Consider the following 16,697-nt stretch of genomic DNA (forward strand, 5'->3'; position numbering starts at 1 on the left):
CAATTCATTTCCTAACATAGAATTTGCCTTTGTCACAGCAGCCATGCACTGGGTCGACATTTTCACTGAGTTGTCCACCCCAAGTTCTCTTTCTTGGTCAGTTACTTCTAGCTCATATCCCATCAGCTTATACTTGAAGTTGGGATTTTTTACCCCAACATGCTTCACCTTACACTTGCTTACACTGAACAGCATTTGCCATTTTGATACCCATTCTTCCAGTTTGGAGAGATTCTTTTGGAGCTCCTCGCAATCCCTTTTTGTTTAAACCACCTTAAATGATTTGGTGTCATCCGCAAACTTGGCCATCTCACTGCTCACTCTTAATTCCAGATAATTTGTGAACAAGTTGAAAAGCATTGGTCCCAATGCAGATCCCCATGGGACCCCACGGTTTACATCTCTCCATTGGTAGAATTTACTGTTTATTCCTACTCTCTGCTTTATGTTTTTTATCCAGTTACTGATCCATAAGAGGACCTGTCCTCTTATTCCACAACTGCTAAGTTTGCTCACGAGGCTTTGGTGAGGGACTTTGTCAGAAGCCTTTTAGGGTGCAATCCTATGGCTGCTAGTCAGAAGGTAGACGGCCATAGGATTGGTTGGTTCCCAGGAACTGGCCTCAGAGCCCACACTCCGAGGTCAGTACCCTGAAAACCAACCTCCACCCCCTCCCATGCCACCTTGTAGGCAGTGCAGATCAGCCCCATGCTTCATGCTTGGAAGAGCAGTGCAGAGTGGGGAAAATGGGGTGTTCCCGGGGGCAGGCCAGGGAGGGGAGGTCGGAAGTGTCTGTATGACAGATCCTATGCGTTGTCCGGCCGCCTCTCCCGGTGCTCCAAGGTCCCGTGGCTAGACAGCTGATTAGCCACAAGAGCAAGGTAGGGGGAGCATGGAGGAGATCCACTCCTCCCACCCTGCAGTGGATAGGTGGTCGCCCCCGGGGTTGGAGGCAACCGTCAATCAGCATAGGATTGCTCCCTCTGAAGCTTAAGTAAGTATACTAGATCACCTGTCCACATGTTTATGGACACTCTGAAAGAACTCTAAAAGGTTGGAAGCCATGTTGATTCTTTTTCAGCACGGCTTGTCCTTCTGTATGCTTACTCATTTTATTTTTAATGATGCTTTCCACCAATTTACTCAGAACAGTTAGGCTAACTAACCTGTAATTTCCTGGATCCCTTCTTGAAAATTGGTGTTACATTGGCCATTCTCCAGTCCTCTGGTACAGAGGCTGATCTTAGGGACATGTTAAATATTTTTGTTAGAAGATCAGAAATTTCACATTTGAGTTTTTTAAGACCTCTAGGATGGTTAGCATCTGGGCCTGGTGATTTATTAGCTTTTAGTTTGTCAGTCCTTCTGCTCTACTGCCTCTGGATGAGGTCAGTGGAACCAGAAACTTCCTAATTTGGAGCTGTTAGGGATGGGGATGGGGGCTTTTCCTACTGAAATATCCCCTTCTTTACAAAGGTGCCCCCCCCCCGAATTACAACAGGCTGCCAATAGCCAGGATAAACTTCCTGATACATCCTAGTTTGTTCAGCTGCTTGGCGAGTTTCTAAGCCCCCCTGCCAAGGACCCCTCCCTTCAGCCCATTTCTTGGAAAAAACAAAAGGGGAACATTGGTGTAGTGGAGCTAGGGATCAAAGGGTCGGAAGTGCCAGGACTTTACGATTAGGGGATGCTAATCATCTCCTGCTCCCCTCCAGCTTCCCTTTTCCCTCTGAACTTAGTTGCAATCCTCACAGTAGCTGAGAGAAGATGGATTTTCCCAACAAGAATATATTATTAGTTATCTTTGTTCTAATGCAAAGTAATGGCGGGGTGGGGGGCTTAGTCTTGAATGGATAATTAAGTGCCACTAGTTTTACAAAGGAAATATAGTAGGGGGGCAGGAGAGATGAATGAATACACTTGCCTGCATTTTTGGACTTCCCTTGGTGGTGGGGTTGCTACGGGGACTGTCATGATGAGCGCCTGCACTTCAGAATTTACCACTATGCCACTAAAGGGGAAGCCGCTTTGGATTTACTCACCCAAAGCACAGAAGGCAGGGGACTTAACAAAACCTAACAGTCATGCTGTTTTACACAAGGAGAGTTTTCGTGAGAAATTCTCCTTTAAAACAATGCAGCTAAATGTTCAGCTATTTAGGGCGCAATCCTATGCAGGTTTAAACAGGGAAAAAAAAAATCCTACAACTCCCAGCATTCCCCAGTCAGCATGACTGGCTAGGGAATGCTGGGAGTTATAGGACCTTTTTTCTGTCTAAACCTACATAGGATTGCACCCTTAAGGGAGGCGACTGCCTATTCAATGCAGGGCAGGAGAAGCGTGGAGGGGATTGTCCCCTCTGTGCTTCAGCTGCCCTGCATTTGTGGCTAGACAGCCAATTTTGACTGTCTAGCCATGGGAAGGCGGAGCAGGGGAAGCGGCTGCTGGATGACATATTGGATGTGTCGTATCAGCATTTCCTCCTTCCCTGCCCCGGAACGCCCCCCGGAACGCCCCATTTTGGCCACTCTGTGCTCCTCTTCCAAGCACAGAGCGCGGGGCTGTTCTGAGCTGCCTGCGAGGAACTGCAGAAGTGGGGGGAGGTCGGTTCCTGGAAACCAACGTATCCTATGGTCATCTAGCCGTTGACTAGCGGCCGTAGGATTGCTCCCTAAAAAGCTTATTGAGGTAGGGGAGGAAGAACAAGAGAAGGTAACAATTGCGCACAGAGAATTCCAAATAAAAAACAATTTAACTTAGCTAGGAATCTTGGGTTTCAGAACATGTGCAGAGTACATTGCACAGAAGAGGGTCTGAGAGCAAGCATCTTTGGAGTCCTGATTAGTGTTACCAGGCAGACAAAGAACTAGTGCAATTTTCTAACCACTACACTATGCTAGCTCTCAGTGCATGAGATAATAATTGCTAGGATAGAACTATATGCTAACAAGAACTGTGTTTTGTTTTTTTTTTAACTTATGGCATTTTACTTTCATCATTTGAAATAAAAATGTTGTTTAAAACTGAGGAGAGAGAAAGATAAATCCGATAAATTCACCAATTCCTTAGCTTACCAATTTTATTCTCCCACTTCTTGCCAAAATTATGGCTATATTTTCTTATGCTTCTACATTTTCTTAAAATGCTTTTTTCCCCCCAAATGCATAATTGTGGACCTGTGGATCCTTTCACTGAAGAAAATATCACAGAACTGGGCCTTCAGAGCAAACGTTGGATGTTTCCATGCAGGAAAAACCTGCAGACACGGTAGGTAGAGCAGTTTTCTTTGTATATTCTACTTCTTGCTGTGAAATATACACACAGCCTCACAGGGGAGAGGGGTTATGTATGGAGCAAAGAACTAAGCTAAACAAAAGGAGAGGGTGGAAAGAGAAGTAAGATCCACAAAATAGTATGCATTGCTAAGGGGGAGGGGAAAGGAACCATGCTCCCTATGCTGGCTGGGGATGATGATGGTGATGATGATTTATTACATTTCTATACCACCCAATAGCCAAAGCTCTCCGGGCAGTTTGCAAATATTAAAAACATTAAAAATACAGTATACAGAGATTAAAAGCCATTTACATAAAAAATACGCAAACAGACAATATACACAAGAGAACATATATCTAAAAAACAACTTCAAACAAGCGATCTCAAGCAAACAACCATAACCATAAGACTATCCAGGATTGATTAAAACTTATCATATGCTGCCAAATGCCTGGGAGAAGAGAAAGATCTTAACCTGGTGCTGAAAAGTTAACAATGTTGGTGCCAAGCAGGCCTCATTGGGGAGATCATTCCATAATTGGGGGACCACAACCGAGAAAGCCCTCTCCCTTGTTGCTGTCCTCCGAGCCTCCCTCGGAGTAGGCAGCTGGAGGACCTTAGATGCTGAGTGTAGCGTACGAGTAGGTTCATGTCAGGAGAGGCGCAGAGCAGGTATTGTGGTCCCAAGCTGTGTAAGGTTTTATAGGCCTTTTTATTTCATTCATTTCATTTCTAGAATGCCCAGTAGCCAAACCAATCTGGGCAGTTCAGAAAAATTATGAAACATGATATAAAATACAAAATTTTAAAACAATTTAAAACAGCTAAAACAATTACAGTGAAATAGTGGGACCTGACAAAACAACTGACATTAAAATCCCACAATATGTTGTCAAATGCCTGGGAGTAGAGGACAATCTTAACCTGGTGCTGAAAAGATGGTAATGTTGGCACCAGGTGGATCTCAGTGGGGAGATCATTTCACAGCTGGGGGGTACTACCACCGAGAAGGTCCTAGCTACAAGAATAGTTCCATGATCTTGCAGAGCTCCCATTCGTTTCCCTGGGGGAGTATGTAATTTAACTTCCTAAGTGGCAGCGACCCTTTCATTTGCATGAGGCTTGTATAAGAGAATTGTGCCCCCCCCAGGCCTTTCCCTTTGATTATGTCAACTTGACAGGTCCCTGGGGTTCAATTCAAGTTCACATGTAGTCAGATAACCAGAATGTAGGCTATGGTGAGTAGCCCCGTCCTTTTTTTTCTGGCATTCATTCATTCATTTATTAATTAATCAACCAGCCACTCTGGGCGATGTACAACAAAACAGTTAAAACAATAAAATTCTACATTAAAAACATCATAAAAAATACCCTAATCCACCCCGAATGCTTGCCTGAACAACCATATTTAATGCATGGCGGAAGCTCATTAAAGCTCATTGGCATGGCTGCGTGCAATGAGGAGCAGAGATATAAAATCCAGCCTTCCCCAACCTGGTGCCCTCCAGATGTTTCAGACTACAACTCCCATCAGCCCAGCCAGCATGGCCAAGTGCCAGGAATTCTGGGAATTGTCACTTAAAACATCTGGAGGCACAAGGTTGAGAAAGGCTGATATAGAATGAATAGAGCCAAAACTTTGCCTGTTGAATTTCTGCCTGCCTAGCAGTTCTTAAAAGCATGTGAACCTTGCCCCTGTTGAAGTACAATAAATCAAGAAGGGCTGGATGCGCCTGGGAATCAGGCTTCCTGCATTGAGCAGGGGGTTGGACTCGATGGTCTTGTAGGCCCCTTCCAACCCTATGATTGATTCTATTCTATGAGATTCAACTTTATTTGCTGTGGCTTGAAAAAGGACAAAGGTGTTTGCTTTTATCACACTGCATATGTTAATCAGCTCACAACTGCAATATTTGTGTTAGGACTTTTTTGCATTTCAATTTCCTCTGACAACACTGTTTACATCCCCCCCCCCCCCCCCGGCATGTGTATATATTTTTGCCAATTTGAGGTTAACATTTCGTGCATCTCATGAAGTGGGCAGTGTCCACAAAAGCTTATGCCAGAATAAATATCTCAGTCTTTAAGGTGCCACAAGATATTTTGACTTTGGTTGAGCCGGTTAAGTCTCATCACGTGCACTTGCAACAACCACCGGCTTCCAAGGAAAGAGAACACTTTGATTTTTTCTGCGTTTCTGTGGCTGCACTCTACCACGTGATTACTGGGAAGCAAAGCGCGCCTGAAACGAGCGGGACCTCGCACGCTCAGGATCTCAATGCTGCACAGATGGTGCCAGAATAGGGCCCCCCCACCCCCATACCTCCTGGACTGCAAGGAGGTCAAATCAGTCCATCCTAAAGGAAATCAACCCTGAGTGCTCATTGGAAGGACAGATACTGAAGCTGAAGCTCAAATATTTTGGCCACCTAATGCGAAGAGAAAACTCTCTGGAAAAGACCCTGATGCTGGGAAAGACTGAAGGCAAAAGGAGAAGGGGACGGCAGAGGATGAGATGGCTAGATAGCATCACCGATGCAATGAATATTAACTTGAGCACACTCCGGGAGAGAGTGCAGGACAGGAAGGCCTGGCGTGCTCTGGTCCATGGGGTCACGAAGAGTCGGACATGACTGAATGACTGAACAACAACCCCCATACCTAGATCCCTGCGGTTAAATGAAGGAAAGGTACTCTTTTCACTTACAAATTATAACCGAATCAGGAAATGGAAATAACTAAGGCCGTGGCAATTCGAAGCATGCTTATCAGAGTTAACGCCACCAAAATCAGTAGGGCTTACTTCAGAAAACATATATTCAGAATGGAAGCGTTCATATCTATTTTATTTATTTATTAACTAAACGCCTCAAAAATGCATTTCTCCAGGCGTTTTATAATAACGATTAAAAAAATACAAATTAAATCACCAATACAAAACGAATAAATGTGCCAACGCAGCACAACACACAATATGTTGCACAATATGTCGAGGGGGTTGGACTCGATGGCCTTGTAGGCCCCTTCCAACCCTACTATTCTATGATGCTATGACTATTCTATATGCTGCAGGACAAAACCTGCTTGCCCCCAAATACATTTTGCCTCTTTCTGTCGCCAGATAAAGTGGCGCCCCTGCCCGTCTCAGCTACCCTCCGACTCGGAGCCCTGGCCAATCTCTTCTCTAGCGGCTCCGTCCAGCCAAGCCCCCCGCCTCCCGCCTCCCGCCTCCTGTAAAAACCCGCGTATGGTGTTCAGTTAACGTGGCCGCCTCCACGTGGAGGCGGCCACGATCGCTTCGCCGCTTTGCGAGAAGCCCGCACGTTGAGTGCTCTGCCCAGGGCTGATCTGTGCGGCCGGGGCCGGCCCTGAGGACTTCGCGAGGAGGCAAGCGCAACGCGATGACCGAGCTGCGTGGGGGGGGCGGTCCGGAGCCTCTCGGCGGCTTGATTGAAACCTTGTTCTAGGGGCTGGATGTCTCCAAACTTGGAAGGAGCGCGCTCTGCTCTCGCCCTCTCCAGCGTCGGGTAATGGGCTGGCGACCCGCCGGAGCACTAGGACCCCGCCTTGCTCCAGCGGGGAGGCGAGAAGGTCTGTTTGCTTTTGCCCTTTCAGCGCCTTCTCTCGTAAAGCCTCGGTGGCCCTTTGCTTTGTCGCGCAGAGGCAACATGAAGGTCGAATTTGCCCCGCTCAACATTCCCCTGGCGAGGAGAGGGCAGACCGCCGCTGTCTTTCAATGGGTCTTCTCCTTCCTGCTGCTAGGTAACCGAGTATTTCTTAGGCGCATCTGCTTTCTTATTTTTGCGGCCGATCCTAAGCATGTTTGCTTGGAAGGAAATCCTGCTGTTGAGTTCAGCGGGGACTTGACTTCCCAGCCATACTGTGTTCATGTGCTTGAGGCTGGAGCAACCATGTTCGCACGTGTTTGGGAGTAAGCCCAACTCAAGCTAGTAAAACTTACTTTTACTAATAAACACGTATAGCAGTCTTCCCCAACCTGGTGAAACACATCCCCAACCAGAGGTGTTGGACTACAACTCCCAACATCCCTAGCCAGATGGCTGGGGATGTTGGAAGTTGTAGTTCAACACCTCTGGAGGCGCCAGGTTGGGGAAGGCTCCCTTAAGAGAACCAGCATTGAAGAGATGATGTGGTCACTCTGGAGTTCTGAGTAATTCTGTTCTACTGAAAATATTTAGCTAGTACAGCCTTCCCCAACCCAACCTGGTGCCCTTCAGACGTGTTGGACTGCAACTCCCATCATTCCCTGCTGGCCTGGCCATTACTGTATGGCCATGTGCTAATACATCTGGATTGGAATTTTTAATAGGAAAAAAACTAATCTTGCAAATTACAACATGGAGAGGAAATGGAAGGAATGCAGGTGCTGCTGACATCATGAGAGTAGAATTGAATGCCATTATATGGTGGGAGAAGAACAAAAATAAAAAGTGTGGTTGTACCATGATATAATGCTGCTATATGGCCCATTTTCCTACTCCATTAACTTTCAAGATGAATAGAAATGGTACTGAGATCTCTCTATTTCCAAAACAAAACCTGCCCCTGTTAAACTATTCTTCGTTGCCACTTCATAGACTTAGAAGGGGGTGCGAGGGTTACAGTGTCCATCTTCCTAAATCCTCCTCTTCAATGTCAAAATTAGTAAAGCCAAGCATAGCCATGGCCTGCTCATTTCAACTGCCTCATTATCCATCTGAAATGAGCTTCTTCCAAATTCCAACACAATCTAGCCATTAAGCAATTTATTACAGCAACAGCTTCAGTTTTCCAGTCTAATTGTTGGTTTGGCTTCTTTCATCACATTCTTTTCATCCTCTTATGTTCTAGAGAATTGTTGTTTAAGTCTTAACCATGATAGCCTGGCTATAATCGTAAAAGTAGGTGTTGCCTGCTGCTGCACTGAGTTTTATGTGAATAAAAGTGTTTGCCCTGATAGCACTTTCCACATATATATTGATTGATAGCATGTAACCTTTCTGAAAGCAAGGTGTTCCCATTCTACTGTTTGGATCAATAAGGATTGCACAGCCTACGTGTGATGTCTGGTGTTTCTGGAAGCCCTTCCTTTGGTGTAAAATAAAACAGTATTTTTCTATGGCTACAGTGCTGAATTGTAAGCTTTGGGAAAGTCAAGATAGAAAGTCAATGAAAAGAAAGAGAGAGAAAATATACTTTGGTTATTCTTGCCTGTTGGAACATCAGGGGTTTTATAGCTGATGTAAGGTTTCTTCTGTTCTTGCAAAACTCATGTTTCAAAGATACAGCCCCAAAAGAAGTCTTGATTGTTTTTTAAAGGCTGCCAAACTCCAGGCAGATATGATGAAAATCTTTTGTATTCTGGGAAATCAGTCTTCATTGCGTATGTACGCTTCCTTTTGTGAAGCCACAAGTGCTTAGCAATGTGAGTTCTCTCCTGTCTAGCTTTTCTATTTCCTGTTCTGAAAGCAGACTAATTCCGCAATCCTAAATCCATTTACGTGGAAACATCTCACTGATTTCAGAAAAATACTTCCAAGTAAATATGTTTGGGATTACTACCATAGTAATACAGAGATTGAGATCTAAAATCATCCTACATAAAAGAATCAGTCCAATCTCAGTAAGTGAAGTTATTTGGAATAGCTTGGATACGAGCAATCTAAACTCAAATAATTAGTGCCTTTATTAAATAATGTGGAAGAATCCCTGAGGAACATCTCACAGCTTTGCACATTAGTAGATACTTGAAGCAAACTTTTGAAATGCATCCTTTATGAAAGCAAAGCACTGGATATTTGGAGAATGATTAGAGGAAGCTCCAAGTTTGCCTTGGCCACAACAACCAGAATTTGACTGGACTAAAATAGGACATGAGCTTTGCTAAATTGTTTTAGGTAGTGCATAAATTAAGCAAAGTGACAGTATTTACAAACTTGTCCTATAAAGCATCCAAAGACCACTCTGATGGTGTGTAAATTATTTTGATTGCAGCTGCCTGACTTATGAGGAGCCTTTGAGGAACTCCAATCAAGGATGGCTATACTATAGCATAGCCTCCTCCAACCTGACACCCTCCAGATGTGTTGGACTGTAACTCCCATAATTCCCAGCCACATGGCCATTGGGCATGTGGGCTGGGAATTATGGGAGCTGCAGTCCAACACATCTGAATGTTGTCAGCTTGGGGGAGGCTGCCATGGCACTAGGTCATAAAACTCATGTCCTCAAATGCTCATAGATGAAGAGCTTTTCTACACGAGGCATTTATTGTGTGATCATGATTCCTCAATGACCACTGCTTACAGGTTCTTTAGACAGTGACGTGATGCTCCAGTGTCACTTCTGTTTTTTCAGAGCACTTTCCGTTGTTTTTTAGAAAGAGGAAAATAGGATATTTCTGAAAGCGCCGTTTGTACTTGTGTATTTGTGCTATTCTGCTAAACCACAACTCCACCTAGAGGTTATATAGTGGAAAAGCAGGAAAGGAAAAGCTTTTTGTATAGAGCTCTCAGTTTTGCGACAAGACCGAAAGTAGATATAGTGATTAACAGCCTCATGTAAAAAAGCTCTAAAGCTGTAATCCTAAGGCACACTTACCTGGGAGTAAGTCCCCTTGAACTCCTTGGGGCTTACTTTGGAGTAGACATGTATAGGATTGTGCTGTGTTTCCGCATGCAATTATGTGACACATGTTTCATAGATTTCAGGTAACTACATAGGATGGTAACCTGGGTATAAGATTGGGAGGTGGGCTTGAGATCACCATCTTTGTCATTGGAATAGATCGTACACATCAACATAAACTTTCTTTACTAGCACACTTAATTTTGGTTCCTAACTTTTTCTCCAACTTCCTGTTCAAATCTTTTTGTTATGGATTGGAAAATTGAGATAGCAACCCCGAGAACACTGGGAAGAGGTGATCAGGGCTATGGGGAAACTGGGGCCAAGCAGGGATTTCAACAAACCTCTCAGCCCTTTTCCCCAAGAAAGAGGTGAACCTCCAAAGGTGCTAAAGAAATTATTTCTTTATAGAAGCACTCCAATTTCTTGCCTGAAATTAGGAAAGAAATGGGAGTACGTCTGTAAATAAATAAACTTCTTCAGTCTCCCTTTTCTTCTTTGTCCTACAATTAGTGTTTCCCTCCTGGGTTCTGAGTTTTGGGGTTGTATCCAATGTTAGTCCTACTTACAGTAGACCCATTGGGCCAGTTCACACAATACAACAGCCCACCGTGGGTTAAGTAACCCTCAGGGCTCCAGAGCACATGCCTTTTGCCATTATGAATACGTAATCCCAGCCGGGGGTTGCTGTGGCTTGTTGTGTCATACGAACCCAGGTGGCGGGGATTATTTGAGGGTTAAACAGCTCTTACATAACCTAAAACCATGGGTTATGCAAGGGCTGTTCAGCCCTCAGATAACTCCCGCCACCAGGGTTTGGACCACATGACAAGCCACGGTAACCCCCGATTAATTAAATCGACAGGTCCTTGCATGGCTGTGATGGAATTTTGGATTAAATCCAACTTTCTGTCTTGCTCTGTAAATTGCGAAGATAAAGTATTTATCAGAGTAACTAATTCCCCTATATCTTCTGTTTTCAAAACTTTTGACACAAGAGGTATGGGGGGAACTGGCGGTGCAGCCATCCCCTTCTCCTCGGTGCATTCATGTCTCTCTCAAACAGATCTTACTGGTCCTCAGATGTTCTCAGATGTTGTTAATATTTATTAAATCATCCCACAGGAGTTGTTGATATTTCTTGAAGCATATATTATTATGGAACAGGTCAGCCCTGTTTTCTCCTATGAATTAGGAGTCTCATCACAGCTTTTTGCATTGGTAAAGCTCTGGGGAGATAATCCTGGAATCCAGCCCTGCCCACTATCTCCAGGGGGGTACTTTTCTCCAAGATATTGTCCAGTGCCGCCTTGCCCCCCCCTTTTAATTCCAGGGGAGAGATGAAAAGGTTTTTCAACCTTTTAAAAAGCTGTTTGAGAAAGCTCCCATGGGAGAACCTGGGGCAAGCTGCCAGAGTGACATTGGTTCCAACCGGAAGTCCTCTGAGGTCCCATTCATTTCAATGAGTCTACCATAAATAAGATTAACATTGGAGATGACCTATTATAGGCTTTCTATTCTTGCCCCCTTGGATGTTCCTTGTTAAATTGAAAAATCTAAAAAAGATAGTAACCACTTGCCATGAATCCAAATAGTAATGAATGCTTTTCTTTCCACACGCTGGTGTTTACCAGTGTAATTCTATGCTCCGTTGCTCAGAAGCAATGATTGCTTGATTTCAGTATGATTTTTCATGATTTCAGTATGATTTTTCATGATTTCAGTATGATTTTTCATGATTTCAGTATGATTTCTCAGTAACTTACGGCCTGAGGGTGCCAGTGTTTCCTAGGAGATTTTCTTATTCCACAAACCAAAACAGATGTCTTCCAATAGCAGGTAAGACAGCATTTAGCACATAGGTAGGGACAGCAGGGTCAAATCCAGGAAAAAAATCCATTCGGTCATGTGCGATGAATAAAAATAGGATTGTTCTCTGGAAACCAAATCACTTGGAATGCAAACATAAAATAAAAGTAATTTCTGAAAAGCTCTCGATACCATGGGACACGGTTCTTCCATTTTTGGTGGCTTCTTCTAGTCAGGGTTGTACATGGGCATGTTAATTGTCCATTGAAAAAATATTATCTTTTACTACGACACATTCTGCTAATTCCCATCATAAATATTTTAAGTATCAGAGCAGCAGAAACAAACTGTTTTATTCCTGTTGTCATGATGGTGCTGTGATTTAAGGGAATTTAAAATGCAAACTGAACACGCACAGAGTTTGTTTAAAAAAAATCAAGGTTGGCAAACAGCTTTCTTTTTGAGTTGTTGTTTTGCTGGAATTATCAGGAATGTAGAAGCAATTGTAAAGCATAAAATGGCAGGGGCTGGGAGGAGAGAAATTATAGCTGTGTATGTGCTTTGCAACTGGAGTAACACGACATGGCTGTCTAAAGCCCCCACCCCCCTGTGAGACCACTAAGTCCAGGGTCCAAAATTTCCTAGCAGCACCACTCGAAGGCAAGGTTTGCAGATGCCCCACCTCCAAGTAATCAAGGAAGCCCCGCCCAGAAGCCTTTCTTGTAGCAAAGGCCAGTGGGGGCTTTCTGACTTGGGCAGTCCAACAAAGGGAGTCCCCTCCATCCTCTTCTGCTGGAAAGGCCAGTGGGGGGAGGGCAGGTTGCCACCTTGGGCACTCCAAGGCAAGGTGTGCAGATGCCCCGCCTTAGAGTGACCAAGAAAAGACCCCATTTTGGCCTCTCCTGCGGCTATGGTGGCCCTGTATACATTGTCAAAAAGGCGGATGCATATCACCCCCAAAGAGGATACCAATTTGCATAACCTTTGCATATGGTAATTTATAGCTGCGAATATAGAAATAATTACTATATTTTAAACAGAAATACAGTACATCTCACCATAGGAGAAAAGACTGACTAGGTGATCTGTCTGCCTGCTCAGGTACCCTGCTTAGCACCATCGAGGTGCGAAGTGTAGATGGGCAACCTCAAGGCCCCCTCTGCTCTCCTTCATTATCTTTGACTTTAAACTGGACTTCGACTAGACAGCCCATCAAATAGAGGACACCTTCAAGCAGAGGATGGTCCTCTGTAAAGTAGGACACCTGGCCACCCTACATGAAGGCACGGCAGCCTGAGTGCTCTGAGTGACCAAGGAAGCCCCCACCCCCAGCCTCTGCCATAGCAGGGCTTGCCCAAAGCGAAGCATGCTGGGTGCCCTGCCTCCAGGCAACCAAATACCTGCAGCCTTCCTCCCAAGTTTGGAGCTGAGGGGCAGGGGAGGGATCGCTCATGCAGCTGTCACAGTAATCCCCCCCACCCCCCAAGTTGGGAGGGAGGAAGGCTGGTAATTTACCATGCTAACCAGAGGGCAGTGGCACAGACGCCAGGGCAAGAGGAGCAAGCAGAAATACCCAAGGCTGCCGATGGATCCCTATTTGTTTTATTTACAGGGCTCTAAATGTCTCTCAGTCCATTTCCAAAGATGGATCCAAGGGCCTTGGAGGCAGACAGACAAACTCTGCTGCCCTCAAACACATGTCACCAGAGGCCAAGTAACGACTAGTCTCCTGGCAATAGGATTTCCTGAGAAATCAGAATCAGGCCCCTTTAATGGGAAAAGGCTGCCATGGTTGGGCAAGGGTGATCAGCCATGCTTTCTGATGTGGATGAATCAGTAACATATAAGACTTGCAAGGGGCAATATTCAGAGAAGGTTATTTTTTATTTTGTTTTATCTACTTCCTTTTTATGTCAAAAATGGTGCTCAAGGTGGCATCTTATTTTAAGATGAAGACTCCATTCTCTATGGTAATGGAGCTTGTTTCCAATTGAGCATTCCCCTAAGAGATAGCAGGATTTGTGCAGAATGAAAGCTCTGGCACTTTTTGATTAACAGAGACATTGATGTCAACTGCTAGTCCCTCCCCCAGAAGTCCCTGTTCCTTCTGAGCTTAGCTGCACTCTTTACAATAGCTGGTGGGGAAATGAAAACGTACGGAGTTTTAACTACTGATATGTTGATAAATAATCCCTTGTGTACCTAGCAGGGCTGGCATCAAGGTTAGGCATAGTTGGGCATCTGCCGAGGGCACACACCCCAGGAGGGGCCCACTGACAAGGGCCCCCAGGAATTGATTCTCCTCTTCATCATTGCAACCTGCTTATTCACCTGCCCAGTATTGTCAACGCTGACTGGTAGCTCTCGAAGGATTCAGGTAGTGTCTCCTACCTGGGCCCCATCTACATGGCACCACTTTCACCCTTCACTCCATTGCAACTGCGCAGCATTTCAGCTTTGAATTAGCTTCTGCTCGGATACACTTGCGATTTACTGCATGCTTCCCTAACAGACGTGCCCTTTTTTTTTTTGTCATTATACTTTAATGCACAGCTGTGCAATCCGATGAGCGTGGGGGTGTGACACTTCAGTGGCTGTTTTGTATTTTAGGAGTTCTGTTGTGTCTTTCCATCCCTTGTTAGGTAAAAAGTGGGTGTTCTGTGCGCCTTCATTTCCACACCATCTGTTTGTCAGTTCCCCAGCCTGAGACTCTCATGATGGTTCGCACTCACAAGCGTGAGTGGTACGTGCCTACCCATCACTCTGAAATGGTGGCCGGAGCGAACTTGGTCCTCCACCAAGACCCGCCCCCCAGCCCTAGGGCACTGAGTCCAAAAACAACCATTGCAAAGATACGAAGCTGCAAAAATGTGCGAAAGTGTGATTAAATAAATGAAAACACCTCTCTGTGCCTCTGTAACTGCGCAGCGGTGAAGGGACAGGGGGAATAAAGGGACATCACAGAGTGACGTAAGCACTACGCATGCCTACAACACGCCCACTGCTAAATGCGGAGTCGGTTTGGGGAAGGGACAGATGGCTCACAACCGCAGGGAAACCCTCAGCAAATGAAAAGCATCGCAGCAAAATGCCTCCATAGAGATCCGCATTTTTCTGGAAGAAAACCATGGATGGCTGCGAACTGGCGACTGCATCATCTGTCCCGAGGGACCTCGACTCGCAGCCGCCCCAGAGTAAAAGGCTCGTGTAGATGGGGCCCTGGAGACATTGCTGATTGAACCTGGGACCCTCTGCATACAAAGCAGGGGCTCTACCACTGAGTTGTGGAAATTCCTGGGGTTTTGGTGGCAGAATTCAGGGCACCCTGCTCAATGCTGTTTCTAAAACACTTTCCAAGTTGAACTGTGATGCCGTGTTTTGAGTGGGAAGAAGCAAAATACCAGCCTTCAGAAAGATGATTAGGTTAGTTATATTTAGCTACTGCCTTACAAGAGCTTTCAACATTATTATTAAGCCCTACCACATTTGTGAAAAAGGCCATTTATTCTTCCCATATTTGTAAGTGGGGAAAGTGTTGGCAAGTGAGAGAGTTGAGTTACCCAAGGTTTGTAAATTATATTACGTGTGAACCAGAGTCATAAGCCATCTGGAAGGCCCATAGTTTGTTTAACTGCTCCCAGTTGCAGGAGGAGCCAAATACGAGTGATCGGGCAGTGTGCATAATAAGCCAAGGCTGCCCCAGAACCCTGGCACGCTGCTCTGTCTGAACTGGGCCAATTTCTGAGCAGAAGGAATGCAGATGGTCACTTCCAAATTGCAGACTTATGGAATGCCACATTGTGTATCTGAGCAAGAGTACATGAGTGAAAAATCAGGAGTCCCCTGAAATCTCCCCTTCCCACCAATCCATGTGGTTAGTAGGGTCAGCCAGAGTTGCAAAAGTATCTTGCAATAAAAGAGCTTTCATGTCCTTATGAAATGCTTCTCCAGAACTAATAGCAGCTCAAAGCCAAGTGCCTGAATTTAGCAAAGCACTCTCAATGGATCTCTAGCTTGCAGTTCGTCTGCCTTGCCTTTCCTCTAGTTTCTGCCAAAGGGTACTCTCCAAAACAGAACAGACAACTGTAGCAGTTGTTCTCTTATTCATCATCTATAAAGATCAAGGGCACGGTGTCATGGATAGAGATGAATGTAACTTCATGGGGCTCGGTGCCTGGAAAAACAAACGAAAGAAGTCAGGTCCCCTGTCATTCTTGCTCAACTCCGGTCAGGCAAGGGCTTCTGAATATGGATGGAGCCTTGCTGAGTAGGCCTTTCCAAGTCTAATGTAACTAGTAAGATACACTGCAGAATAAATACAAGGAATAACGTGTTACAAATAGTTGGTGAAAAGGGATTAATCCTGACCATAGTGTACCACTCCACTTGGCTGAACGTTTGCCAGTGAGGGGAACAGACTCTCTGATATCCCATCCAGTGCTTTGGCAGATGCTACACCATTCATTATTAGAAGCTAGAGCCATGGCAGTGGGCAAGGGCTTCCTGTTTAATCCAATTAGCAAGATGTTTCATTTTAGATGTGTGGATCACCCAGTGTGAATTATTAAGCAAAGAGGAGGTAACTTGCTCCAATACCATGACTTTGAGTGGAACCTTTTTATGGTATCTTTCTTTTTACATTTTTGATCCTTAATAAAATCTTACCTTTAACTCTCTGAATACAGTTCGGAATTCAGGCTGCTTAGATTAGGTTATATAGAAGTTGAACACAAGATGCAGTCTGGCCTTGTGAATTGGCAGCTAGAAGGTGCTTTCACACATGCTGCATTTTGATACCCTCTTAACATTTCACAGATGTAAATACATAGATAATTTCTGAATGCCCACCCCTTTCTCTCCCCAAGCCTTCCCTAGCCTGGTTCCCTCCAGATGCGTTGGACTACAACTCCTAACATCCTCATCAAGCATGGCATTTAGGTAACGCTGTTGCAGGGCTTATGGCATGACTGTTACACAGACCTGAG

General features: G+C 44.9%; 1 protein-coding gene across 2 annotated transcripts in view; it reads left to right on the plus strand.

Moving 5' to 3' along the window:
• The first annotated feature begins 6,495 nt into the window (after window positions 1-6,495).
• Window positions 6,496-16,697, plus strand: part of MOGAT1 (monoacylglycerol O-acyltransferase 1) — a 30,692-nt gene continuing 20,490 nt past the window's right edge. Inside the window, exons 1-2 of one of the 2 annotated variants that reach the window (XM_084847114.1) lie at window positions 6,496-6,663; window positions 6,892-7,038. In XM_084847114.1, the coding sequence (XP_084703240.1) occupies window positions 6,945-7,038 (94 nt within the window). In that variant the 5' untranslated portion in view covers window positions 6,496-6,663; window positions 6,892-6,944. Of the gene's footprint in view, window positions 6,664-6,774; window positions 7,039-16,697 lie in introns of those variants that run through there. The other variant, XM_084847113.1, reaches the window with a different exon arrangement.

The sequence above is a fragment of the Heloderma suspectum genome, chromosome 3 (assembly GCF_057233095.1).
Source record: "Heloderma suspectum isolate Gila_16-S chromosome 3, 16-S_ref, whole genome shotgun sequence".
Lineage (NCBI taxonomy): Eukaryota > Metazoa > Chordata > Lepidosauria > Squamata > Helodermatidae > Heloderma > Heloderma suspectum.